The 26,772-nt window shown below is 46.9% G+C and overlaps 1 protein-coding gene across 2 annotated transcripts in view; it reads right to left on the reverse strand.

Annotated features, from left to right (window-relative positions):
• The window catches only part of MAP1B (microtubule associated protein 1B), a 93,228-nt gene that overhangs the window by 19,810 nt on the left and 46,646 nt on the right, over positions 1–26,772 (reverse strand). The window contains exons 1-3 of one of the 2 annotated variants that reach the window (XM_027520346.1): positions 6,662–6,866; positions 3,529–3,611; positions 953–1,093 (exon numbers count right to left, since the gene is read on the reverse strand). In XM_027520346.1, coding sequence (XP_027376147.1) covers positions 953–1,084 — 132 coding nt within the window. In that variant the 5' untranslated portion in view covers positions 1,085–1,093; positions 3,529–3,611; positions 6,662–6,866. Of the gene's footprint in view, positions 1–952; positions 1,094–3,528; positions 3,612–6,661; positions 6,867–26,772 lie in introns of those variants that run through there. The other variant, XM_027520345.1, reaches the window with a different exon arrangement.

Below are 26,772 nucleotides of genomic sequence, written 5' to 3' on the forward strand. Positions count from 1 at the left end.
CAGGGCCAAGGAAGATTAAATGCAGAAAGACAGATGGCCCTTCCCAACACCCCCGAGACTAAGAGGCCGCCCTCTCAGGAAGTTCTCAGGAAGATGGTTTTAAATAGATGCTGTAACTCCTCCTGTCAGCACGTCCCTCGCCCTCTCCCTGTAGCAGTCTGCTATCAGCTATGGGTAGCCCCAAGCGGCTATGCTGACAGCCCTGAGTTGTTGCTCTAACTGGGAGACAGAGGTGCGTTATTTTGGAAAGAGAAGTTTCCTAACCAGATAAAATTCTCAAGCAGAAATAACCAAATTAAAATCTTTGATCTGATTTGACCAAATAATACTATCATCCCATTAGTTTCAATGCTTCATCATGTATCACCTTGAGTAAGATATACTCGTTAGATGTGTTAATGATCAGGCTTCAGTCCAGCTACTCTAACACTCTTGGGGCATGGACGTGTGCTATGGATGCACCCCATTTTCCTACCTGCCTCCTTTCTTGGGCTACTCAAGCAGCCCAAGCTCAAATACTGGAGCCAGGCATTAAGAGAAATCAGAAATAATTTGACCAGGAGAAGTAGGTTACATGCACTGAAACAAGGCAGTTAAATACTACCCCTAAAGAGATCTTTGGAGTGCTCTTTCAGAAAACAGGCAACCTGGGCTTTCTTGTGGACTCTGTCATTCCGAGTTCCTCCATCATCTCTGCCATCTGTAAAATGATGACTGTTCCAACCCCCGCCTCCATCGGGCAATCAGAATGGTTCCAATTAATTATATGGATGAGTGCTCTAAATTCCTCTGGTGATGAGCCACAGGACCCTGTACCACGTGGTTTTGCTTATTTCAAAGGAGTACCCCATCCCCTCCTCCTATCTCCCGTGAATGCTTTCAAAGATCAGCCTAAGGCGACAGCAATAACCGAGCAACTGTAAAGCGTGGATACTCCCAGACAGGAGCCTACCTCTTGATCGGTGAAAATCTCTATGAAGTTCTGGAAAGAGAAAGAGCCGGACTGGAGAATGAGCTCTCCGGTGTTCTCAAAGCACTGCCCCGTCAGCACGAGCAGCTTGTGTCGGGCGGCATCCGTGATCATTAAGCGCACCTGAAACAAAGCAGGGGAGCGCTGAGCTGTGCTGGGCACCGGCCTCCCACCCGCAGGACCGGGCTGGCCCTTGGAGCGCTTCAGGTTCCTAACCAACAAGAATCTCTCGCTTCCCGGTCTTCACACTGCCCCGGGGTGTTGGACAGAGCCAGCGCCTGCGATCACCAGCTGCCCACGAATGCCCTTTTCCAAGTCTGGCTACAACTGAGACAGTAGCAGTAGCTGACTTTCTCCCCTCGGTTTCTGTGTCTTTTCAAAGCATTCTCCACAGCTGGCAATCGTTGGTTGCACAGTTGTGCCTGCTGGCAGCGTGCAATCTGTGAGACACGACACTTCACAGGCTGACTCACCAAGTACAGGGCAGGTCCCCCAACTGCTGCCTCAGGAATCAGAGGGCTCCAAGGAAGGCCCAAAGGCAGCCCCTCCCACCCAGGACCCCTTTCCTGCCAAGCCGAACACCAGACACACAGCTCCAAAAGCGGTCTCCACTGGCATCAGGAAGGTGCCTGACACTGAACTTGAACATAGACAAAAGGCCACCCTGATTGGGAATCTTTAAACAGACTTGTGAACCATTTGCACGAAAGGACTCTCTGTTCTTTTAAATGGCAGGGAGCCAGCCTGTCCTTCAGCAGAACCACTGCTCCAAGCACCAAGGTTATACGTTCTAAGCCCAACTCAGTTCAGCACAAAGTGACTGGCAGGCATCATGCAAGGCACTATGGGAGGGATGGAAAGTAAACAGGACGTGACCCACTGTCCCCACGAACCCCACAGTCCAAGGAACCGCACATGTACCAAAGTCATCATTCCAGCCCCATCTGCTCCACAGGTGAACCTGGGCTCTGCAAAGAAATGCCTTATTTTTTCCTTCTCCATTTCTCACAGGCGATGTGCCTGTACATACATTCAGCCTCCAGCTTTTTTCCAAGTTTTATCTACTTTCTGATTCTAATAGCCAGGGAGACCACGAGAGCATCATTTGCCTCAATCTTGTACCTTCATGGATTGTCAAAGAGGTCCTGCTCAACCAGAGAAGATGACATGGGATCAAAGCAGGCTATGTAACAACAGCCAAAAGGGCAAACAACCCAAATGTCCATCAACTGATGCGTGGATAAATAAACGTGGTGTACCCATACACTGGAATAGTATTCTGTCATAAAAAGGAAGGAGGTACTGATACAGTCTACACGTGGATGACTCTGGAAAATACTATGTTAATTAAGTAAACCCAACACAAAAGGCCACAGATCGTATGATTCCATTATCTGAAATATTCAGAACAGGAAAATCCCTAGAGGTAAAAAGCAGATTAATGGTTACCAGAGGTTATGGGGGGCTGGTGACTGCTAATGGGCTTGGGATTTTGAGGGGTGATGGATATGTTCAGGAATTAGATGTTGATGACAGTTCCACAATATTATGACTATACTAAACTCCAATGAACTGCATACTTTAAAAGGATGGATTTTATGGGTGTGAACTGTATCTCAATGTAAAAAAAAGAAAACAATCTACAGTCACAGAGATGCTCAGTGTGGGCAGAAGAAAGGCGGTGGATAGTGGAGGTGCCTAGGTCTGCGGCTGTTCTGACATCCAAGAAGCAGTTCAACTTCAAAGGTGCCGAACTGCAGGCAAGGCCCTGGGAATGGAGATGCATCACTTCCTCTGGGCCGGGGGACCTAAGATTCTCGGTGTTAGCCTACTGACCTTACAGTAGGCTCTGAAATACCCAGTTATGCTCTCTGGCAAAAGTTTTATATGGTGGTAATAAAAACAAGAACAACGGCCAGCATTGATGTTTTGGTTGCCAAGTGCCATGCCATGTTCTAATCACGCGACACTTCTGGACACATCACTAAATGCAAGCACTATTATCATCTCCATTTCACAAAGGCAGAACGGAGACAAAGAGATGGTCAATAACTTGCCTGTGGCTACTTGCTAGTGGGTGGCAGAACCCAGGCAGTCTGGCGGCAGAGCCCATATTCCTGACCGCTGTGCTATCCTGCATTTCAACCGTGACCAGGGGGTGGGCAGGATGTGCTGAGAAAGCTTGTGTCTGAGAAGCCTTTTTTCTCCACATTTGGGTCACAGCCGTATCAGCCTGAAGGCTTGCGTCTAATCAGCCTGCGACATCCCAGCCAGACTCCGTACCAGCAGCACACCCTCTGGGTATCCCCAGCATTCCACACCCCTCACCTCTACAGAACCCTACGGTCTGGCCAGCGTCCTCCACTCTGTCCTGATCGAAAGGGGCAGTCTCAGGTGGTGCTGATGCAGAGAACCAGCCTTTGGCCAGGGACACAGACGCATCCCTGGACCCAGCACTTGCTTCCCCCCGCCTTGTCCCTCTTCACCAACTGCCCCATCCCCTCTCATCAGCTGGGGCTCTGTCCACTGTGTGAGGCTCCACAGATCCACATGCTTACCTCAGTGCTGACGGCTTCATCTGAGGGGTTGATCAGGACCACTGTTTCTAAAACGTCACTTCGGTGATGAAGGATCTTTTGTCCTGCAGGCACAGAAACACAGACAAAAGAAGAGACCTTTAGCTTTTTCCGGATTAAAACCACCCCGCCTGCCTCTGGGACAGCAGAGGCATTGCCGCTCAGGGCACCAGGATTCTCCGCTGTCCTGGGAAACACAATGGGTGTTGCTAAACAAGAGCGTAGGCCCGGCAGGCTCCTCCCGAGCTGGGTCTGTGTGGTCTGAGGCTCCGCCGGCTCTCACAACCCTCTAGTTGTCAGGCTTGATCGCCAGGCTGCCTGTGTGTGAAGGGCGGGTTTCATCTGAGACAAGGGGTGGATGCCAGGAAAACTCAACGGGGCTCTCCACATCCCCTTTCTCATGGTAATTGGGGATGTTTCTCCATATCAGCCTTTCTTCTGGTGAGAACAGTGCTGAGATTAATTAGGAGCCTTACTGTGAAATGAATGACATCCAGAAACCCAAGCTAACAATTAGCCCAACAAGCAGAATGGCTGTCTGAGGCGAGTTATAGATTGCTGCAGTATTTATTCATTAATTCACTCCTAGAAAACTACAGGAACTGTGAGCAAATAAAGATGGAAGAACAACTCTCCCTCGGGACAGGGTGGACAAAAAAAAAAGCAAAGTGGATGGAGAACATGAGACCAAGGTGATGGGAGAATGAAGGAGCCTGTCTAAGAAGGGCTGAAATCCTTGCAGGACTTTTGGCTCCACATCCCTGGCTCCCCACACCTGAAAGGTGTTAGGAACAGCACGTGGCTGAAACCCCTTCCAGCAGGGGTGGTCTGGGACCTACGGATGACCTCCTACAAGCCTGTCCTTCCTCAGACAATGAGATGAAAGGGACCAGGCAGATGTGTGGTCAGGGTGGCTGATACACGCACTGCCAGTGGGGGACGGAGCAGAAGGGTGTCCCTCAGCCAGCCAGCTGGGAGACGTGGCTGGGGGCAGACGAGGGAGGACAGCGAAACTCTGGTGGCAGGAGGAGACGGGGTGGAGTCTGAGGGAGACACGCCAGAGGACAGAATGACCGAAAAGCAGCTGCTTTCCAGGAAAACATCAACCGTTCCTCAAAAAGCTAACACAGAATCTCTACATGGCCTAACAGTTCCATTTTTTGGTGGATTGAAGTATTAGGTTGGCCAAAAAGTTTGTTTAGATTTTTCTGTACCACCTTATGGGAAATCCCAAATGAACTTTTTGGCCAATCCAATAAGAACTTGAAAAGGTACTTGTATATTGATGTTCATTGCAGCCTTATTCAAGATAGCCAAAAGGTGGGGCCAACCCAAGTGTCCACCAGTGGACGACTGGATAAGCAAACAAATTATGGTCTCTCCATTCAATGGAGTATAACTCGGCCATAAAAAGGAATGAAGTTCTGATTGTTGAACCAACATGAACCTTGAAAACATGCCAAGTGAAATTCACTAAAGGACAAATAACTATATGATTCCATTTACATGAACTACCTAGAACAGGCTAATTCACAGTCAGAGAGCAAATCAGAGATTCCCAGAGGCGGAGGAGGTGGGGGATGTGGAGTTACTGCTTTTTGGGTACAAGTGTCTCTTTGGAGTGATGAAAAAGTTTGGGGAATAGCAATGATGTTGCATAACACTATGAATGTAACTAATGCCGTCTAGAAATGGTTAAAATGACAAATTTTATATTTTTATATATTTTTATCAGAAATTCTTAAAAAATAATGCAGTGTATCAAAACCATTGAAGAGCACACTTTAAAGGGGTGAATTGTATGGTGTATGAATTTAATCTCAACAAAGAGGTTAAGAAAAACAGCAGCTTTAGTTAGGGCTTTTTTGCTTTATATCATCAAGTACCAGAAGCACAACAGAAACAGAACATGTTGAAATACTTAGCACCATCACACTGACAAGTCCATCCTCTTCCATGGTCTTACCGTTGCTAACAGCTAATATTTACCAATGAACCCCACATTACAAATGGAAGCCCAAACTAAACAATAATGGTGTGAGGCACTGTCTCAAGCACTTCACAAGTACAAACTCATTTAGTCCGCAGACGAGCTCTGTGATATAGGTACCACGCTTATCTCCTTGTACTGTTGAGGACGATGAAGCCTACAGAACTAGCCCCAAGTCACAGAACTAAGACGTGGTCAAGCCAAGCCCTGCACCCAGGCTACTGAGTCTGCCTGGAAGTCCGCCGTTTGGAAGAACAGACATGGCACAGACACTGAATGCCAGGGGAGAGATTGGCACTCAATGCCAAGTGGAAAATCCAGAGGAATAAAATCAGAGATGTGCTGAAAGAAGTAAGCGTTCAAAAAGCATTAGGAGAAGAACACTGGCAAAAAGAAGGGGGGAAAGGGTGAAGACAGAGCACCCACAAAAAAGGGTAAAGTTAAGGCAAAGTATATGATGCTTCACTCCAAACGCATGAACATGAAGAAACAATGTCACACAGTTTGAACAGGTGAAGGACTGAGCCTCAAGAAAAATAATTCAATTAAGCCATGGGAAAGAACATTTGTTTATCACGAATGCTCAAGTCTGTAATTTTCTGGACATGGCTTTCTGGCTTAGTTGTTTTTGCTTTTGACAAGCATGTGCATTTCAAGCTAAAGCAAAAGAACATCAAACTGAATAAACAAATCATAAAATAACCAGAAAAATATAAAAACCCCTCCCTTTTCCAGGTCCTTCCATCAGTGGCCTCCTTGAAACAAAGACTTCAGGAGCTTCAGGGACACTTAAGTGGAGATAAAACTAGGCAAAAACTTAAGACTAAGGAGAAGTGAGTGTTCATCTCCTTGATCTGACTTTTTGACTCTTCTGTACCCAAAGCCTCAGAAAGCATGTTACCAGGGTAGGACAGTGGTCATGGCTATGTTCTGCAGGAGCCCATAAAAGCAGATTGAGCAAGGCACCCAGAAGCAGCTCCCCCTGCAGAGCTCCTCTCTCTCCTAAGCGATCTACACAATACCCAGACCCTGCAGAGCACACCAGGGCAAGTCTAGGCACAGCCCAGCGCCACCCCCTCCCGCCATGAAGACCTGATGCTGAGCTCCCCGGAAGCAGGTTCTTACCATCCTCAAGATGCTCCTCTCCTCTTTGGCTTTATCACTTGCAAACAAAACAAATGCCATGTGACAGCTGCCATTTACCTCTACTTGGTCCAAGTCAGTTTGGGGGCCTGTTAGCTCAGGAATTCAACCAAGGAAGGTTTTTCTGCCCATCTTTGGAAATATTGACAGCAGTGACACAGACACGCACCAAGATGCCATGGCTGCTTCTTCAACAAAAGCCTTTTTATAGGATCAGATTTGAACGAAGGAGGGGATTTAGAGAGAGAAAGCTTCGAGCTCTCGTCACGGCCAACTGTTGGCCAGATTCTCGCCCCAGACGACCGGTGACGTCACCAGGGGCCGGGCCTTCCTGGCATCTGGTGAACCCCGGGCCCGCGCCACACCCCCACCCCATGCCAGCTCTCCTGGCGGCAGGCGGCTCTGGGCTCAGGCTGCTGGGCCGCTCACAAAGTTGCATATTTGGGGAGTGTTTCACCCTGGGAAACAGGCCAGGCATTCTGAAGGAGAGGCCACCACCCTCGCCTGCAAAGGTCTCATTCAGCTGCTTCAGAAAAGAAGTTCCCAGGAAAGAGAGACAGCAGGGTGGCAGCCTCTTTCAGCCCCCAGAGCCGGCATTCTCCAGAAGCAGCTCACAGGGGGACCGTCAGGGGCCCAGATAGATAGTTAGGTCTCCTCAGCCCTCGTCTCGGGGAAGCAAAAGCAGGGGTTGGAGATGGACCGATGGGGTCACTTATTACTGTGATAAGACAGTCTTTAAGGGCTTCCCTACGAAACTCAGGGCAATTGTGAAGGCTCCGTCTGGGCGGCAGGGAGGGGCTGTTGTGCAACAAAAAGGGGTCTGCTCCACCTTGGAACCAAAAGAGGAAGGCCCAGGGACCCCGGAAGCTGCAGGGCCCTCACACACAATGAGACTTTTGTCTGTGTGCTCCCAAAGGCTCTGCTTAAGCTCAGTAGGCCTGTATGTTTCAGCGATTGTTGGGCCTTTTTTTAATTACTGATTCTGACTGATTATGTCTTTTAAGGATGGGCTGCTTCAGTGGTTTGCATTTGACTATATCCAGGTGATGCTGAAATCTTTGAAAGCAAAATGTCATTTTCTAGATATATAATTTTTAGGATGCTTATAGGGTCTCGTCTCCACAGAACTAATACTCATCTAAAGACACATACACACACACACACACACACACAGGCTCTCTCCTGGTTTCAGAAAGGGCCGACTATGGCTAAATTTAAAAACACACGCACCATCTATCGAGGCACAGCCATTACCAAGCCCCATAAAACCCGAGAGCCCTTTCACCTGCACACAGCTGGCCCTTCTCGCTCACACACCTCGAATGTCGGCCCCAAAACAGCGGCCTAGGAGGCTGCAGCATCCCTGATGCCAGAGCAACGCCAGCGACAGTCTCAGCAGCTGCTTAATGAAACAGCCGAGCACAAAGGATGGAGTGCCGGCTGAGCTGCAGGAGCTCTGGGGGGGAGCCCTTGTCAAAATAACAACTTGCAATGCTAAAACCTCTCAAACTGTCTTTAAGAGCATGACAACTGCATGTCTTGAGGATGAATATGTAATTTCCACTTCCATTAATGCTCACAATGCAGAACCTTATCCCGACAACTTGGCTTTTCCTAAAAAATGAACAATTGCGAACATAACCAAGAAATGGGTGTGAAGAATCAAGACTGCTTCCATACCCTTTCAGTATGGAGTGGGTGACAAGGAGGGCCCTGCTTTCCTGATACAGGTGGGTCAGTGATGGGGACGGGCCCTGCATCCCCGATACAGGTGGGCCAGTGATGGGGACAGGAGGAGAAGAGGCCTCGGCTCACAAGCCCTGCCATTTCCACCTGCAAGTCCTCCAGCTCCTGGCCCTGGGAAAAACCAGAATGGACTCTTGGGTTACTGGTACCGGCACTTCTGCAAGGCCATGAGAAATGATGCCTACCTATCACAGGGGTGCCCATGGGAGGACTCAAGCATTTTGCCCTTTGGGTGCTGGTGCCTTGTCCACTGAAGTGATAGGAGCAGACACCCTGCTCCCCTCTTGAGGGACCAAACATTCGAGGTCTCCTGACTTGCCCATGGCCTCACAGACAGTACAGGAGAGCAGGCCTGGGACCCGTGTCACACGCTGTGCTGCCTCACGGCCAAGGCTGGACACAATCCTCTTCTCCCTCTCTTCCCAATCCACATCGTCCAAAATAAAGGTTTTCAAGTCATGATGCCAAGACTCTGGTTTGTGAGCAGTAAACAGGGAGCCTGGGTCAGCCCCTGGCCAGCCAGCGCCTGCCCACTAGCCCTGCGGAGGGCACGCTGGCTCCCACACACACAGCCCCCGGCCAATCCCCTCTTTGTTTCCTCTGAACAATCGGAGCCCAGTTCTCTCCCACCTTCTCCCTGATATTCCTGGAAATGGCCTTTCTTTTCTGTTGGAAATAAGTTTGTTTTGTTTCTGCATTTGTTTCTGCTCTGATATATGCTCCTGAGTGTCGTGTCCCTCTCTAGATTTTCAGTGTCTTTTTAAGGGAATAAGAACTCCAATTCCATTATAAATCAGAGTTCAGGAGACTTCATAAATATCATTGCTCGGGAGCTTTCTTTTTCAGAACCTTAGATATCTTTTACATTACAGAGAATTCAGTTATTACAGAATGTGAGTCTATTCCCGTTTTTCTCTACATTTCCTGGACTGAACTGGTTTTCTTTTTTGTTGTCATTTGGTTTTTCTTAAGTCTGCTGGTCCTTCCACCCCACGATTCTCTTGGGCTCTCTGCCATCTTCTGTTGTATGTTTCTCTGTCCTTTAGATGCCCAAAGCAACAACAGAGAAGCAAACCACCCAAACTGCCCAGACTTCCGAGGCTCTCACACCCCAAATGTGTTCACCACACAAAGATGTGTGCACCCCTGCTCCTGGGGACAAGGGGAGCCTTCGTTTGCATTTCCACCATCCTGTCCCAGCTGCTCACGCCAGGAGTACACCTTGTGGGGAAACGGGTGCCAGGGACCACAGGTCCGATTCCTTTTGCAGGGTTCTCAGGCACCCTTTTTCCAAATTCCCCCTTTGAGGCTTTCTCCTACCCAGTCCCATTCTTCTCGGTAATCTTCCCTTTCCCCACTCCCTTTTCTAAAAGGTCTCAAGCCAGAGAAATGAGAATCCTGGCTATCAAGGCTTAGAAGTGGAAGAAAGTGGAAGAAAGGCAATGTCTACTTTTTATTTTTCTCTACTTTATGCTCCAGCTAAAAGAAGTAAAATAAATCTTAGGAGATAGTGTTGATGAAAAGCCACTAGAATACTGTAAAGTAATGAGCCTCCAATTAAAATAATAAAAAAAAAAGTTTAAAAAAGAGAGTTGGTGTTGATGAAAGTCTGCTGGCTTCCTGGAAAACATCCACAGAGAAAACAGGAGTGCCCAATATTGCCACCAGCTGAGGGTGATAAGATAACCTGAAGGTTGTTTCTTCACAATGTAGAGATGCTACAGATTAAAAAAAAAAAAAAAGCACACCTTGTAAAGGGCAATGCAGTAACCCGTTCGGGCGCAAACTCCAGAGATCAACATCTGCCTAACATTCTACCATTTGCGAAGTGCTTTCCTTCATGTTTCCACATTTAAACCTTGAGGAAGATGTTCCAATTCTATGGACCCAATTCTCTGGGCTACCAGAGAAGGCAATGGCACCTCACTCCAGTATTCTTGCCTGGAAAATCCCATGGACGGAGGAGCCTGGTAGGCTACAATCCACAGGGTCACAAAGAGTTGGACACGACTGAGGGACTTCACTTTCACGCATTGGAGAAGGAAATGGCAACCCACTCCAGTGTTCTTGCCTGGAGAATCCCAGGGACAGAGGAACCTGATGGGCTGCCGTCTATGGGGTCGCACAGAGTCAGACACGACTGACATGAGTTAGCAGCAGCAGCAGCAGCTCTGGGCTATAACAAGGTAGGAGGTTTGAGTGCCCTGTTCTCAACAAAACCTGCTGCATATGCTCCTCATGCATGAGACAGGAGTCCCTTCTGCCTCTAAGATGCAAGGCTGTGTGCTGTGCTTAGTTGCTCAGTCGTGTCTGACTCTTTGTGGCCCCAGGGACTGTAGCCTGCCAGGCTCCTCTGTCCATGGGGATTCTCCAGGCAAGAATACTGGAGTGGGTTGCCATGCCCTCCTCCAGGGGATCTTCCCAACCCAGGGATCAAACCCAGGTCTCCCACATTGCAGGCAGATTCTTTACCATCTGAGCCACCAGGAAGATGCAAGGAGTCAAGGAGAAAACCTCCTACTCATGAGCCTTGAGAACTTGCCAGTCCTGTGGTAGAAGGAATCAAAATGTCCTCTTCTCACAGAATGGGGGGGACTGAAGGAGTCCTGGTGATGTTCCACCTACTCCTCCCTCTAGGGGAGAGAAAGCTGAGCCTCAGCCCCGCAGCCGACTATCATAGGTGACTGATGTGTTCGTACAGCTGCCAAAGGCAATTCCTCTGCATACTGCAGACAGTTGTTCTAGCTGTTGTGTGAGGTAGATGCTAAAAAACACTCCCTTTCACTGTGATGCACTCCATGGCTTATAAAATCTTTTTATTTGACTTATCTCAGAGCATCACAAAGGTCAGTTCATTCGCTCAGTCGTGTCTGATGCTTTGCAACCCCCAATCACAAAGATCAACTGTTATAATTATTCCTTTTCTTACAGATTAGGAAATTGAAGCTGATGAAGTAAGTTGTTTCATAAGAGTTAGCTGTCATATCCAGCATCATAGAGATAAAATAAGCTGTTGAACGAGGCTTTCAGTCTGGCCTGTCTGATCCTGATCCCCACTCCCGTCACTGCTTGCCAGTGCTTTCAAGATTTTTCTGGGGGGTTACAAGGTCTGAAATCTTGCTGTTTAAAAATAAGGTTTATCTAAGATACATTTTCCTTCGTATATTGTAGAATACTCCCAGAACTTTAGATCTAGGTTTGGGAATTATTTTTGTATTCAGGGATACCTGTCATGTGCCAGGTACCCCACCAAGAATTAGGTTCAACCGTAAGATAGTTAATATCAGCTACTTCTTAACTAAATGACACTTTTCTATGGTTCAACAATTAGACCTCACTTTCTTGAGGTCAGAGGAGGTTTTGGAGAATATTTTTTAATCTCACTGGTTCTATTTCTTTCCTTTGTAAGAGATGTTCTATTCCCTGTTTAAGACAACGTGAATTACTTAGAGAACACACCTTTCTAAAGTTTAATTTGGGCAAATTAGTGCTAACTCCATAAACTAGCATTGAGATTAAAACATGGATGAGACCTGCCCTGAAGGGAAAAGAGTTTAATGGGGGGACTTTGAGTTTTGACAGTGTCTAATTTGGGAAATGCAAGTCAGGAGAAGTGTCTGATACACAGCAGGAGCTCTATCAATATTTGATAAAGGAATGAATAATAAAAATGGCTAAGATACATTGAATACCCGCCCTGGGTCCAGCCCTGACCTAAGTTATTTATGTGCCGTTATGGCACTTAATCTGCACCTGAACCCTAGGAGGAAGTCATTACTCCCATTTTACAGATGAGAAAAACGAGGCACAAGGCATTTATGCAATAGCCCAAGGGAGTATTAATGAAGGATGGGAACCTGGGTAGTTAGTGTCCAGAGCCCAGGGTCTTAGCCAAAAAGCCATTTTAAGAGTCAGGAGGGAAGACGAAGACATTGAGTTAGATTTGAGGTATGCTGAGTTTGAGGTCCGGAGAAGGCAATGGCACCCCACTCCAGTACTCTTGCCTGGAAAATCCCATGGACGGAGGAGCCTGGTAGGCTGAAGTCCATGCTAAGGGTCGGACACGACTCCGCGACTTCACTTTCACTTTTCACTTTCATGCATTGGAGAAGGAAATGGCAACCCACTCCAGTGTTCTTGCCTGGAGAATCCCAGGGACAGGGGAGCCTGGTGAGCTGCCGTCTATGGGGTCGCACAGAGTCGGACATGACTGAAGTGACTTAGCAGCAGAGTTTGAGGTCCCTCCCATGGGTGGCTCTCAGGTGGCTCTGTTCAATGGACAGCAGAAATATGGATCTGATACTAAAGCCATAGGTGGGGTCAGAAGCACAGATCTGGGAGGCATCAGTATATTTTAAGTGATGCTCTGGAAGAACACAGAAAGAGCCTTTTTGTGAAAGCGGTCCTGGGAAATGTTACTATTTAACGAGCAGGTAAAATCAGGAAAGAGCTGATGAAGGTGATGGAGAAAAGCCCCTGATGGGACCTGTAACTGCAGTGCTGTCCTGATTTTCAAACTCCAACCACCCCACACCAAAGATGTTAAAATAATCCAGTAGTAACTAACACCTGTTTTACAAATTCAACCCAAACACACTACGTATCCACTGCCGTGATACTCGGCCTAGTCTGTGGGCGTGGCTTTATTTTCTGTCTGGGGGACATCCGCCTGTAGGCTGACAGCTCTCAGAATCTAATATTCCTCACAGTCGCCTGAGACGCTTAATAAAAGGCAGGTTTGCAGGGCCCACACTCAAGCAGTCTGATGCAGGAAGCATGGGTGGAGCCTGGGACTCTAATGCAATCTCTCAGGTGATCTGACGGTTGGTTATGTGGTCCCTTGAGAAACAGACAGTGCAGATGCTGAATATACTATTGATCAATAACAATGTAAGTGATCTTATGTTAAATCATCCTCACATTGTTTTTATGTATTACTATCCTAAGGTCTGAAGAGACACTAGAATTATTTCTCTTGGGAGTCAATGTGATCATTAAAGGTTCAAATAACTTTTCCCATGAAGAATTGATTCTCAGAATCATTTGACAGTTTTATCTAGCATTTAATTTGCCATCAAACTCCTGCCATTGATCAGATCCAGGGAAATGGTTGACCTTTCACCCTCTTCTGTTACTGTTCAGAACCAGATCATCACAGGACTCAACCTCAAAGCCAGCTGCCTTAAAAATGAAAATCAAATCAGTCCTTTGGGTTATTGGCTATTGAAAAGGAAACAGAAGAAAAATACAAGTAGCTGAGACAACCACAGCTACTACCTAATAATCACTAATCCCTTGGAAGCTCTTAGCCATACACCAGAGAGAAACAGCGCGAGCTGAATGTTTCCCAGCAACATCCCAAGGGGCAACGTCTGCAGTGGCAGAGTCAGGCTGGGGACAGCAACCAGCTTGGTGATCAGCCAGGAAGGGACTTCCGAGGCCCTGACCTGGACGTATGAGGCTCAAGGGACCTGAGATCTGGTCTTGGCTGAAGTGGTGCCTCGGCTGCCACCATGTGTTATGGGAAGGCGGGTATGCTGGTCGCGTGTTGCAGCTGCTATGAGCAAAGCTGGTCATATCTGTTAGGGGTATGAAGACAGCCCAGCCCAAGGGAGCTGTAATTTTGTCGTTTGTGTTAGTTCCGTTTATGTATACACCGACTGCCTCACTCAGAAGCTGCCCAGGGAGAAGCACACTCCTGACTGACCTGTGTCTTCCCTCTCCTGGGGCTGAAGGGCGGTGCTCAGCATGCCAGGACTAGAGCTCTGCGGCCTCTCTGCCTTCCTGTTCTCTGCTCTCAGTTACGTGCCGCGTCTGCTGAGCCAGGACATGGAAGGTTCACACAGAGCCTGGCCCTCAGCCTCTCTCCCTCAGATGCTCTGCTCACACGTCACTGGCTCCAGAGCACACTCTTTCCACTTGCAAAGGTCTTTAAACCCGTGGATCCCAGCTAGGCTTTCATGACCTCTGCTGCACCTTGATCCCTTACCATGCTCTGCCAAATGGCCCCAGACCAACACCCTGGCTCACATGTGTCTCCCCTTAGTTTGTTCCTCGTCTCGTTCTAAGTGAGAGAGAGGCAAGTCTTCCCAGACCCCTCCCATTTTATTCCTTCTACTCTAGTGCGGAAAAGTAAGTCAGAAGTTGCTTGTGTCTGTATTTTTCACAAGTGCACTCAATTTTGCCTCAGGTCTTTCAGCCACCCTCTCGTGATTCCTTAAATAATTAAAATAGGGGATCACTGGGAAGATTTCACCTTGATGCTCTACTCATCTACTAAGTCTTCACAAGGTCACCATCAACGGGATACCACAGCATGTCCCCAAACCACACCTGACCTTCTGGGAGAGACTGAAGGTGAATGACTACATCCGTGGACTTAGAAAAATTTAACGTAGGAAACAAGGAGTAAATTCAGGGCCACATAATTCAATATTTACTTAGCAGAGATTTGTTTTTGACATGACTCAATTAAATCTGGCTAAGGGGCATTTTCGAGGCATTGTTAAAAGTGTATTCTGAGCCAGTGGAGGCAGCTCTCCTGAAAAATAGCCCAAACCTTATAAAGCAGAAGTGACTCCAACAGGTAGTCAGTCGAGCACTTCTACCCTCTTCGATCGTCTTGTAAGAAAGACTGAAATTCCAGTTTAGAATAAGTTCAAAGAGGAAGTCAGGTAAACTGGGGACTTTGAGAAAACTTGCTCTTAAGAAAATCTCCAGATTTTAATTTTGGTGAGAAGTAACAGGTTCTCATAAGAAAATTAGCATGCATAAAAATCACCTTCTACATGCCTATCTTGTATTATTCTCTACTGGTTAATTTCAATGTATTTATACACATGGAATATATGTAATTTCCACGTGTACACTAAGCAAAGTTCTTAGAGTGCACTACTCTCTGTCCTTTCACAGATAGAAATACTGTAAGTTGGGAGTATGTTTTGGCTCTAGTGACCCTAGTCAAAACATACTCCCTGGTGGCTCAGACGGTAAAGCTTCTGCCTGCAATGAAGGAGACTCGGGTTCAATCCCTGGGTTGGGAAGCTCTCCTGGAGAAGGCAATGGCACCCCACTCCAGTACTCTTGCCTGGAAAATCCCATGGATGGAGGAGCCTGGTAGGCTACAGTCCATGGGGTCGCAAAGAGTTGGACAAGACTGAGTGACTTCACTTTCACCCTAGTGAAAAGTCCCAACAAGTAAGCTAGCTCTTGGAGAAGGGACAGAACTGGGCTCCCCAGAACATCCTCTGCTGGAGCTCCAGCGTATAACTGAAAGAAAGAAAGCTCAGATCCTGCTCCAGAAAACAACACACTGAACGCCTTTGTTTTGGAGTAGAGACTGTCCCTGGAGAAGCTAGAAAGGTGAGACGGGCACACGACGGTTGCAGCAGACACCATGGACCGGATGTAAACTCAGATATTGGGGAAAAATGCAAGGATTGAAAATTAAGGGTTGGAAAGGCAGAAGCCAAGAACCCCCGGGCCCTCCTTCGCTCACGGCCAAGTGGAGCAGCCTAAGCTAGACAGGGATGAGGGCCAGAGTGAGTGAGCAGTGCTTGACGCTTTCTAAGGGTGAGCAGTCCGATGAGAGGAGAGTCTAACCTTGTTCCCGGTGGCTCCAGCTCCTTTGAGGACAAAAGGACTCCAGAACCGAGGAAATTTGTGATGTGGGTCCTGACTAGGATTGGAGGCTTGGGAACCTTTTCTAAAAGAGACCAGCGCATTCTGGCACACTCCTAAGTGTGAGGCTGGAGTGTGCTGGTTGTGAACAGGGGCTGCACAGTACACATGAAGGTTCCTGGCTCTCCCACAACTTAGGTTCCAGAGTCTTCAGTACAAGGTTGGTCCTACATGGAGGGCAAGGGCCAGTGAGTTTACTGCAATCTGGACAGTTATTCTGCCAGCCACACTGAAGAAGAGACCACTGTTCATCCAGCCTCCGGGCAGACCCGATACCCTCCCTCTAAGCCTGAACTTTTTCTAGAAGAGGTGCCAGGATCCGCTGGTGTCTTCCCTCTTTCAGAGAAAACTCTTCTGGATCAGCATGTGGATGCAGCTCTAGAAGCAGGTTCCTAGCTGCGTTCAGACTAGATACAGCCCCGGATGAAGAGGATGCTCTTTCTCTCACATTTAGACTGCGAAAGGCATCTGCCCTCAGACAACCAGGACTTGGGGAGGGGGAAATGGGCCAGAAGAGATTTCTGTACAGAGGCCTGCCCACCCTGGCACGTGACTATGCAGCCAGTATCTTCTGTGCCGTGTGGCTAAAGGTTCACTCTTGGGACAAAAAGCCACAGAAGAAGCTTAAAACATCTGAAAAAGAAGCTTAAATTTATGTCACTTCTTTCTCACAACTCTTAAAGAATAAACATGATGCTTTAATGTGTTTTCTATACTGTTCTGGAAAATATCTACATTGCCTTGTTTATCAGAGCAATCGATTCATTATGAAATTTCCGAAACGTCTCATGTTTCCAACACTAAAGAATAAATTATACCTTTTCTATAATAAAAAATTAAGGATTATTGGGGTAAAGATAAGAGGTCTACTTATCAGTACTTCAACCCTTGGGATTTTGATGTCACTGATGAAGAAAATATATTTCTCTTTCCTAGTCTACTTTTTTTCAACATAAAATGTCTGTGCACTCTGATAAGCTTCATTAGAAAAACCATTATTTTATTATGTTGGTTTGTTCTTACTTGATTTAATGAATAACCATCACCCAAGGGTATCTAATGCAACACCAGAGTTACATGCTTTGACATGTGGAAAAAGATACTGGGAGAGTCTTTCCTATTAATGGATAATTAGTTAAGTGAGCTCAGTTGCAGGCCCTCCTCAGTTCACGTCTCAGTCTTGTGGTCTACAGAGAGGTGCCTTGAAAAGTTGCAGAGAGAGAACCAGCTCACACTTACTTATTCACATTTGCTGGAAGCCACGAGAACTATTTCAGAGTCTCATCTCACTAACTATATATTCTTTCCATCTAACAGATTTCAGGCTCTGGGAGAGATGCTGCCAAGAACATCACACATAGGCAGTCTGTGTTCTTCTCCATCAGGTTGAAGGAAGAGGGCGGTGCTGAGAGAGCAGAATGCTAAGCCATTTTGTAAATTCAGATCCCTGTTTCCCTTTGTTCCTTCTCTCCTTTATGTAATGTCTACATTTGGGCATTTCTGCACTGCCTCTTTGGTTTCAGAGCTTTCCAACTGAGCATTTCCCGTGGAAAAAAAAAAAAGGAAATACAGCAATTAGCATACATTATGTGTCTGTACCAAACCAGCACACTCACAAGCACGCCTGTGTGACAGACAAGTAGGCCCTGTTTTGTCTCGGTTCCTGGACCGCCCTGCCCTGCTCACAACCTGCCATTTGCCAACAAAGATGCCCACCCCTTCCCCTCCTCTGCTCCCAGCTTTCCCGGCCGCTGCACAGCCCAGCCAGCCTAACTGGCTCGAAGTATTTAATGAGTTTCTAATTCAGCTTTGGCTCTGGAAGTTGGCCAACTAATGATGCCAGGGACTTGCATGTCTCTCTCTACGTTATCAGAGGGTAGTCAAAGAGACAAGTCTTGGCACAGTAGGGCTTCCAAGGCCTCATGTTATCATAAGGCCTTGCTGGCTGCGAACAATAAAGGAGCTAAAGACAGTCACCCCAGAGAGTCCGGGAAGGGGGAGGATGTGGGAGATACCTCCAGGAGCCTGGAAGTGATTTCTAGGGGGTGAACGCTGCTCCGTCATTACTGGACCCTAGTCCAGCAGGAGAGAGGCAACAAGTCCACACTGAACACTCTGGGCCAAAATCACATGATCACATGCTTTTTATACACAGATGCCTATCATAGAGCAGGCCCCTGGAACACTCTCTACTATGGCCACCTAATGGGAAGAACTGACTCACCGGAAAAGACCCTAATGCTGGGAAAGATTGAAGGCAGAAGGAGAAGGGGACAATGGAGGATGAGGTTGTTGGATGGCATCACCAACTTGATGGACATGAGTTTGTGCAAGCTCTGGGAGTTGGTGATGGACAGGGAAGCCTGGCATGCTGCAGTCCATGGGGCTGCAAAGAGTCAGGTATGACTAAGTAACTGAACTGAACCATTCCAGTGGCCAAGTCTCTGAAAAGCCAGAAATGGGTCCGCAGGCTTCCCATCTCCTGGACGCCCATGTGGGTCATGAAACAGCAGAGTGAGGTTCTGGGGGAGCCGTAAGCACCAGGACTCTGGGAGGGACTTGGGAAAAGGCTCTGAGTCTCAAAGTGCTTGGACATACCTCATAAACTGTGCAGTTTTTACATCATAGTTCCGCAGACCACAGCTAGGATGTTTCAACCTATTCTACCCCATCTTTCTGGGTTTTTTCCGTTGTGAAGACTTGTCTGCTCCTATTTACAGGGGAGCCGCCTATGCTCCTTCGGGTCTTGGTGACACACCACCACCTCTGGGGAGTCGTCCCTGAAGGGCCTAAGCCCCAAAGAACGGAAACTCATGCCTACCATCATAAACACCATACTTAGCTTCCCCACGTGGCCGGCACAGAGGCCCGCTCTGATGTCAGAAATCTGGTCTCAAGATGGGAGCCTGAGCTTTCTTACAGATGGATGCTCGGCATTTATTTATTATTCATCAGTGGAGATGACGGTGCCCCAAAAAAAGCTTCCTTAATGGAAATCATAGTTCACAGACTACAGTGGTATTGATTGAATAATGGCTGTAGAATCATTAAAAAGAGGCTTTCCAAATGACGCAACTAGGAACAGAGAGAGATTCAGACCACAAGCTATAGTCAGATATTTTTAAATAGCTGCATAAAGGTGTCCCACATAAGCTATGATTCCATCTATTCATAAATACCCGAGAAGTTGTTAAAAATTGGAACCTGATTTAATCTAGTCATTAAATAAATGACTTTTTATTTTACCTATAAATATGGGGTTTTAGATACAAGTAACTGATCATTTCAAGCATTTTAGAGTCAAGGCACATTTCCAGAGACTGGCTAAAAGAGGGTGGTTATCTCAAGAGGTAGTGAGACCCCCACTGTAGAGATGGATGTGAGACCAGGATTGATGGTCCACCAGTCAGCAGTTCTAGAGCGGCGCTTCCTGGTGCTGGCTGACCATGAGGAGCACACCAGGAGTTTGTGAAAATTACACACGGCGGGCCCCACTTGTTCATTTGCTCAGTCATGTCTGATTCTTGGCGACCCCATGAACAGCAGCATGCCAGGCTTCCCTGTCCTTCACTATCTCCCTGGGTTGCTCAAACTCACGTCCATTGAGTCAGCAATGCCATCCAACCATCTCATCCTCTGTCCCCACCTAGACTTACTAAATCAGAATCTCTAGAGCCAGGGTTGAAATCTGTGATTTAAAAGCAGTGGGTGGAGACTTCCCTGCTGGTCCAGTGGCTAAGACACCACACTCCCAAAGCAGGGGCCTGGGTTTGATCCCTGGTCAGGGAACTAGATCCCACATGTTGCAACTAAAGATCCCTCATGCCACAACTAAGACCTAATATAGCCAAACAAAAAAAAATTTTTAATAAATATTAAAATAATAATAAAAGCACTGGGTGATGATTCTGCTCACCAGGCAGATTTGGGAGACTCTGCTCTAGGGACTGTTCTAGTGCTGGGGTGGAGAGAGGGCTGACCTCCCTTAAAGCTTCTCTTATTGTTGTTGTTTAGTCACTAAGTCATGTCCAATTTTTTGGTGACACCATAGACTGTAGCCTCCAGGTTCCTCTGTCCATGGGATTCTCCAGGCAAGAATACTGGCATGGATAGCCATTCCCTTCTTCAGCGGATCTTCCTGACCCAGGGATCAAACTCGTGTCTCCTGCTTGGCAGACGGATCCTTAAGTTCCAGTGATTTATAACCACATTTGACACTGTAACAAGAAACTCCTCTGAGAAAGTTCACCTCTTATCAACATATCAAGATAGTCATCTCTAAGGGTTTGAAATGGGAGATGATCTATGGGGCTTTTACAAGTTAGACAACAAAAAAAGGGGTGGCATTCTAGAAGGAAAAGAAAAGATGTCCAGCCATCAGGAGGCCAGGAGAGCAGAGAGTCAGAGTCCACAAAAGAGCTGGAAGCCAGTGTGGGGACAGGAACAGATGACTGGGCAGAGGCCATGTGTTTACATCAAGATCAGGTATAAACTCAACCCACCACATCCTGACAGAGTGCCGACCCTGGCATGAGACCAGAACCATGGGGCAGTGGCCAGCAAAAAGGGCAGGATGGCCCCTGGCTCCTGGACACACACCTCAGCAGGGAGAGGAAGGGCTCAAGGGAGTCACTGGATGGTTTAGGAAGGCTTCCATACTACACAGAAGATGGCATCCAGATGGGAGCTAAAAGACGGTGGGAAAATGAAGCAAGACGCTGTACAGCAGGGGGCCCCACGCCCTGGAAATAGGTTATCAGGGATGAGGAGATCCAGTCCAATTAGAGCCCTACAGCCAGTAACCCAGGTCTGCAGAAATGTGAATTTGGACGGTTCTATTCCAAACCCTTGTCTTAACAGATACAAACATTAAGGTTCAGAGAGGCTAAGTGACTTGTCCAGAGTCACAGGGCATGATAACGGGAGAACCAGGAGTTGAGCATGGGTATCCCGACACCCAAGCACCTTCCTCTCCTGGTAGGACCACTGCAGAGGCTAAGGATGCTCCCACGGGACCTCCTGACGCCACGACTCTGGGGTCCAGACGCCTCCCTCCTGCACCTGCGTTCTATCACACAGCAAATGGAAGCATCCCGTAAAGTGATGGTAAAGGTGTCTGATTCTCAGTCTAATGTTGCTCAGATTCCTTACTGAAAGCCAAAGATGGGCTGCAAGAGAAGCAACTTAAGCTCAGCTCTTAGGTTACCTACTTGAACCAGTGATGGCCGAAACACAGAATCTCATTCACGAAGGCTAACACTGCTGGTCACACGTCCTCCATTTTTGTAGAAAAACAACAGACTAGAAACCATAACTGCCTTATTTACAAAACAATACGGCACAGAGCCAGGGGACTATCACAGAATGTCCAGAAGTCTCCTCTCCTCAGACTCCTCTTTTCCTGTTCTTGGAGACCCCTCGTGGCAAACTCAGGAGGATGGATGAGATGAAAATCCTCTCACCCGGCACTGAAGGGTTCAAGCCGGGTGATGTCACCACCCTCAAGCCACACTCGCTGTGCTGTCATTAATCCTCCCCCACCACATGCACTCCTTAAAAGGAAGGGTCTCAGAGTGAAGCGGGAAGTGTTTTTTAACGACAATGATTTGATATTTATAAAGTCCCCACTGTGTTGGGCCACTCACAAGGCACGTGAACAGCAAAGACTTTGGGCTCCACTGACGCCTTAGGAGGGAGTTATGTGATCATCCTAACATTTCTTTAGAAATCTTTCATAATCACGACCATAAGGTAATGCATGTAACCACAGGAAGTAAGGTGGTAAGCTGTTTACAAAGAGCTATTTATTACCTTTTGTTTTTTTATTAACTTTTTTTTTTTAAGAATTTTTTTTTTCCCCTTAGAGCCCTTTTAGTTTCATCTCTTCTCCAAGGAGTAAAAGGAAAGAAAAAGATGCCTAGGTCCTCCATCATGTCCTGGCCCACACATCAAAGATTTTTCAGGTTAGTCACTTTGAAAAGATCTGAGAGGAAATGAAAAGGTCTTTGAATGGCCAGATCAAGAATAACCTTCCTAGGAGGGAACAAACTTCTGCCTCTGTATTTGCTTCTACCCTTTCTTTCATTGTAGACACATAACGAATCTGCCTGCAAAGCAGGAGACCTGGGTTGGGAAGATCTGGAGGAGGAAATGGCAACCCACTCCATTATTCTTGCCTGGAAAATCCCGTGGACAGAGGAGCCTAGAGGAGCCTAGAAGAGCTGCAGGTCATGGAGTCGGACACAACTAAATGACTTTCACTTCACTTTTTCTTCCTAACTCAGATAGTCATCTTGTCATCGTACCAGCTGTGGCCAAGACAGGCCACATTCTCAGTCACAGAACGTTAGGTCTTAAACGCCACAGAAAGTCCAGTGCCATCTACCGTGGAGGGACTGATGCTGCCTAGGGTATGGTCTCAAACCTGAAGACCCAAAAGGTTGCTGAACTGCTGTCAATTCTGGTTCTTTCAACACCTATGTTTTCACCATACCATCAACAAGGAGCCACGTGTGACGTGAAGTACAGAAATCCCCAGGGGTAGGTCAGAGGAAGTCAGGAACATCACCAATCACATCCACCACCACTTTCTCAGTGTGTCCGTCTGCTGGACTCCTGGCTATGATGCGGCAAAGGGCCCGTTTAGTTTGAAAAGACGCTCAGAGATGGAAGCATTTCAGTCCATTCATCCCTTCACTGCAGCACCAGCCCTAGCACTTAATTAAGAGATTTCTTCCAAAGCTTTGTGATGTTGCCTGCATAACTGACGAGCCCTACGCCCTCTGCAACAGAGTTATAATAATATATTCTAGAAGACCACCTCATTATGAGGGTACTGAACTGATATAAAAGCAAGCACCATGGAACAACCAGCCACAGGGACCTTTATGAACCATTCTCACCAGAAGAGACTGCCAACAAAGGGGTTTATTTCTAAACAGTGTAATCAGCCAGTCTATTGCCAGCCCACATCCAACTCCTAGACAATAGTCATGGCTGCTGGAATAACTTCAGCTATTTCTAGCCCGGTAAAATAAATATAGGCTCAAAGAAAAGTATTACTTATAGTAAAGGAGCTAATACTATTGCTCTCGATTAAAGACGTTATTCTCCTTTCAGAGTCTTTTCAAAACCGGCTGGGAAACGGCTGCAGGAAGTGGGGTTCAGTTCCAACCCCCCACCTGCCTTTTCCTCTGTCTCTAATCCACAATAACATCTTCCCCCCTCCTGCTTCCCCAACCTGCTTTGTGCTCAAAGTGAAAATGGAAGTATACAAGAAAGACAAAAGAATGGGTTCAAACCTTACCTTGTCCAGTTCAAAAACACATTTTTGCCCCTCACAAAAGCTAAACAGTCCTTACATTCTGACTCGACGTGAAACCACGGGAAGATGAAGAAGTAGCAAAGGAACAAACTGGGTATGATTCGGATGGAGCCCATCCTCCACCAGGCGAAAAGCAGTGTTTCCTCTGGACAAAGACGGCATGCACCCCACTTCTCAAGTTCAAACATCCACGAGAACAGGCTGGATCTCACACTACTCAAGAAAAACGGTTTTCCTGAAAATTGGACTCAGGCTCAGACATGAATTTGGTATGAAATGCTAGTTCATACAGGGCCTTGAAATCCCTATTGACTCTTCCTAAATGCTCCTTTCATTTCCATCATTCAATGACAGGAGGGCTCCCTTGAAAAGCCATCAATGCCAACATTAAGAGAGGCTAGAAGGCACTTCTTTCCTCCAGGACGTTAACTAAATCACTGGTATACTGATGTTTATCAACAACATAACACAATATGTCAACTTAAAACCAAGAATTTCATACACACAGCCATGCTCAAAGATGGCCTGTTGTTAATTACTTACCAGCCCTCAGGAGGTGAGCACCGAGCAATGCTCTTCACTGTGTTAACATATCCTACCCACCTATCCAGGATTCCAGGTGATGAGAAGACTGGACTAGAAGGTTCTCCAGCAATGAACCATTAGGGGGTGACCATGAATCCCAGGTACAGGTAGAGAGCACGTACAGGCTCTCGAGTCATTTTTTTCCAAGTTGAGGCAATGAATCACTGATTCCTTTTCATGTTGGTTGTCCACCTGCTGCCAGAGCCTCCCCACTTGCCTGCAATCAAAGCCCTCCTCTGCCCAGTCAGTGCCCAGGAGGGTGTGGGAGCCCACGGGGGCTGTCCTGGGATTCCATCTCCAGCTTGTCCCTTGCCTCCTGCTATCTTCAACCCACAGCTGCAGCTGTTGACCTGTGTTTTGCTACTATTTGCATTTCAAATACGTTAATAAAAAAACAAGAAATTAAATAACAAATTGGAGATTTGTGTTTAAAACAACGACAAAGGCTTTTGATTAACCCACAGTACCACAGAAAAGCAGCTCAGTAGCATCCCTGATGGTACATGATGCACATACAGCGCCTCTCAGCTGATGGTCCTGGATTTTTATGAACATCACCCTCTTAATTCAGAGTGAAAAAAATCACATCTTTGGGTAGGAAAACTAGCTCAAGACAGATAAAGAAATGTACTGATTTAAATCCAGTTACAACTGAAGTCAGTCAGTCACTCATACATCTATTCAACACATATTTCCTAAGCACTGACCAAGTACTCCGGCTTCCCTGGTGGCTCAGTGGTAAAGAATCCACCTGCCAATGCAAGAGACGTGGGTTCAGTCCCTGGGTCAGGACGATCCCCTGGAGAAGGAAATGGCAACCTGTTCTAATACTTTTAACTGGAAAATCCCATGGACAGGGGAGCCTGGTGGGTTACTGTCACAAAAGAATCAGCTACAACTTGGCAACTAAACACCACCAAAGTGCTGCTCACTTGGCCCCTTGTCAATCAGGGTGGGTCTGGGGAACTTACATTACCCAGTACAAATAAGCCTAGAGCGAAGTGATGAGGAGCTAGGAAGGCAGAAGGTCTGCTCTATGAGATGCAGCTGATTTTCTGTTCTGACTCACTAGGTCTCTCTGGCCTTGGCTTCCTCATCTGTAAATGGGAGTGGGTGGGGAGGGTGTCTGTCCTGGCTGCTCTCAAGAGTCCCTTTCTGCTCTGACACACTAGAGGAGCGGAGGAGCTCAGGAACTCTGGTCTTGCTGTGTCCCTGTGTGCGTCAGAGAAACACTGTTTCCCATACTATGCACGGAGCACAGCAACAGAAGCTGGGACCAGAAGAGCCAGAAAGGCCCTAAATCTTACCAGGTCCTGGTTTCCTGGTATACAAAATGGAAACAATGACGATTCTTATCAGAGTCATTCCAAGATTGGTAACATGAGCACCACGTTGGAAAGCACTGTAGGAATACAAGCGACCACTCGCATCCCTGAAATGTGACAATCATCTACAGGATCAGGAATTGACAGCTCATCTTTTCACTGTGCTTAAGCCTCTCTGCCATAGTTTATGCTTATGCCTTTCAATTCGCACACAGTGGCTCTCACCAAGCGGCCATGCTACATTCCACGAACAGGTGACCTTTCATTTTTAAGAAGGTCAATTCTTAAAAAGTTCCTGCCTTCATCTATTGTCTCCTTGGTCCACAAGTAAATGTGAGCCTAGCCAGACATATTTCTGTTTTGTCTCCTGAATTGAATGCGTCTCTCCAGAGGGGCTTAAGAAACTCCATAGAGAAGAAAGTTAGGCTGAGGAGCAGAAAGGGGTGGGACGTCGTGAGTAAGGTCCCCGCTTCCCAGACTGGCACTTCCCGCTGCTGCCTTCGCACAACCTGGAGAGGTGAGTGTGGTAGCAGACGAAGCCCATAAAGAAAATGCAGTGTTTCAAAAGCAGAGGAAGTGATCATCAGTGTGTGTGTGTCTGTGTGTGTTGGTGAGGAGGGTTGCAAGCCTGAAAATCCTCCAACAACCTCGGTACTCTTCCTATTAGATATTCTACTGAAAAGCTACTCAGCAGTGAGGGGGAAGCTCTCAAGAAACAAGGTGATTCAGGACATGTTTCAAAAGGGCCACCCATAGAAAAACAAAGTTTCTGATTACCAAGGGAGAAAGCGGTAGGGAGGGATGAATTCGGAATTTGGGATTAACAGATACACATCACTATATATAAAACATAAACAACAAGGACCTACTATAAACACAGGGCTCCATACTTGTATCTTGTAATAACCTATAATGGAAAGTAATCTGAAAAAGATAGTTACACACACATATGTATATATAACTGAGTCACTTTGAGGTACATCTGAAACACTGTAAGTCAACTATACTTCAATAAATACACACACACACACACATATATGCTTTTAAAGGAAAAAAAAGGCCACCATAGACCAGAGACCATCACTGCTCTCCCAAGTCTGCTGATGCTGGGAACACAGAGTGGAGACCCTGAATGTGGCCTGTGAGCCTTGAAATGATGGCTTTGCAGTTTCTTGATGAGGGACATTGCCCTTTACAGACTTAAACACTCTGTCCTACTTACACAGTGGTTTTCACCGAATCCATAACATGTTTTTTGTTGTTAGCATAACTACCAGAAACTTCCAAGAACAGGAATACATAAAACCACAACCTCTGTTTTCAAGCCATCACACTCTCACTAAATCATATTCTCAATCACTGTTTTTGTTAAGTCAGTCCACAGTTCAAGAACCAACCACCAATGGCTCCCCAGTGCCCTCAGGATTAACTCC

This window comes from Bos indicus x Bos taurus, chromosome 20 (assembly GCF_003369695.1).
Source record: "Bos indicus x Bos taurus breed Angus x Brahman F1 hybrid chromosome 20, Bos_hybrid_MaternalHap_v2.0, whole genome shotgun sequence".
In the NCBI taxonomy this organism is placed as follows: Eukaryota; Metazoa; Chordata; class Mammalia; order Artiodactyla; family Bovidae; genus Bos; species Bos indicus x Bos taurus.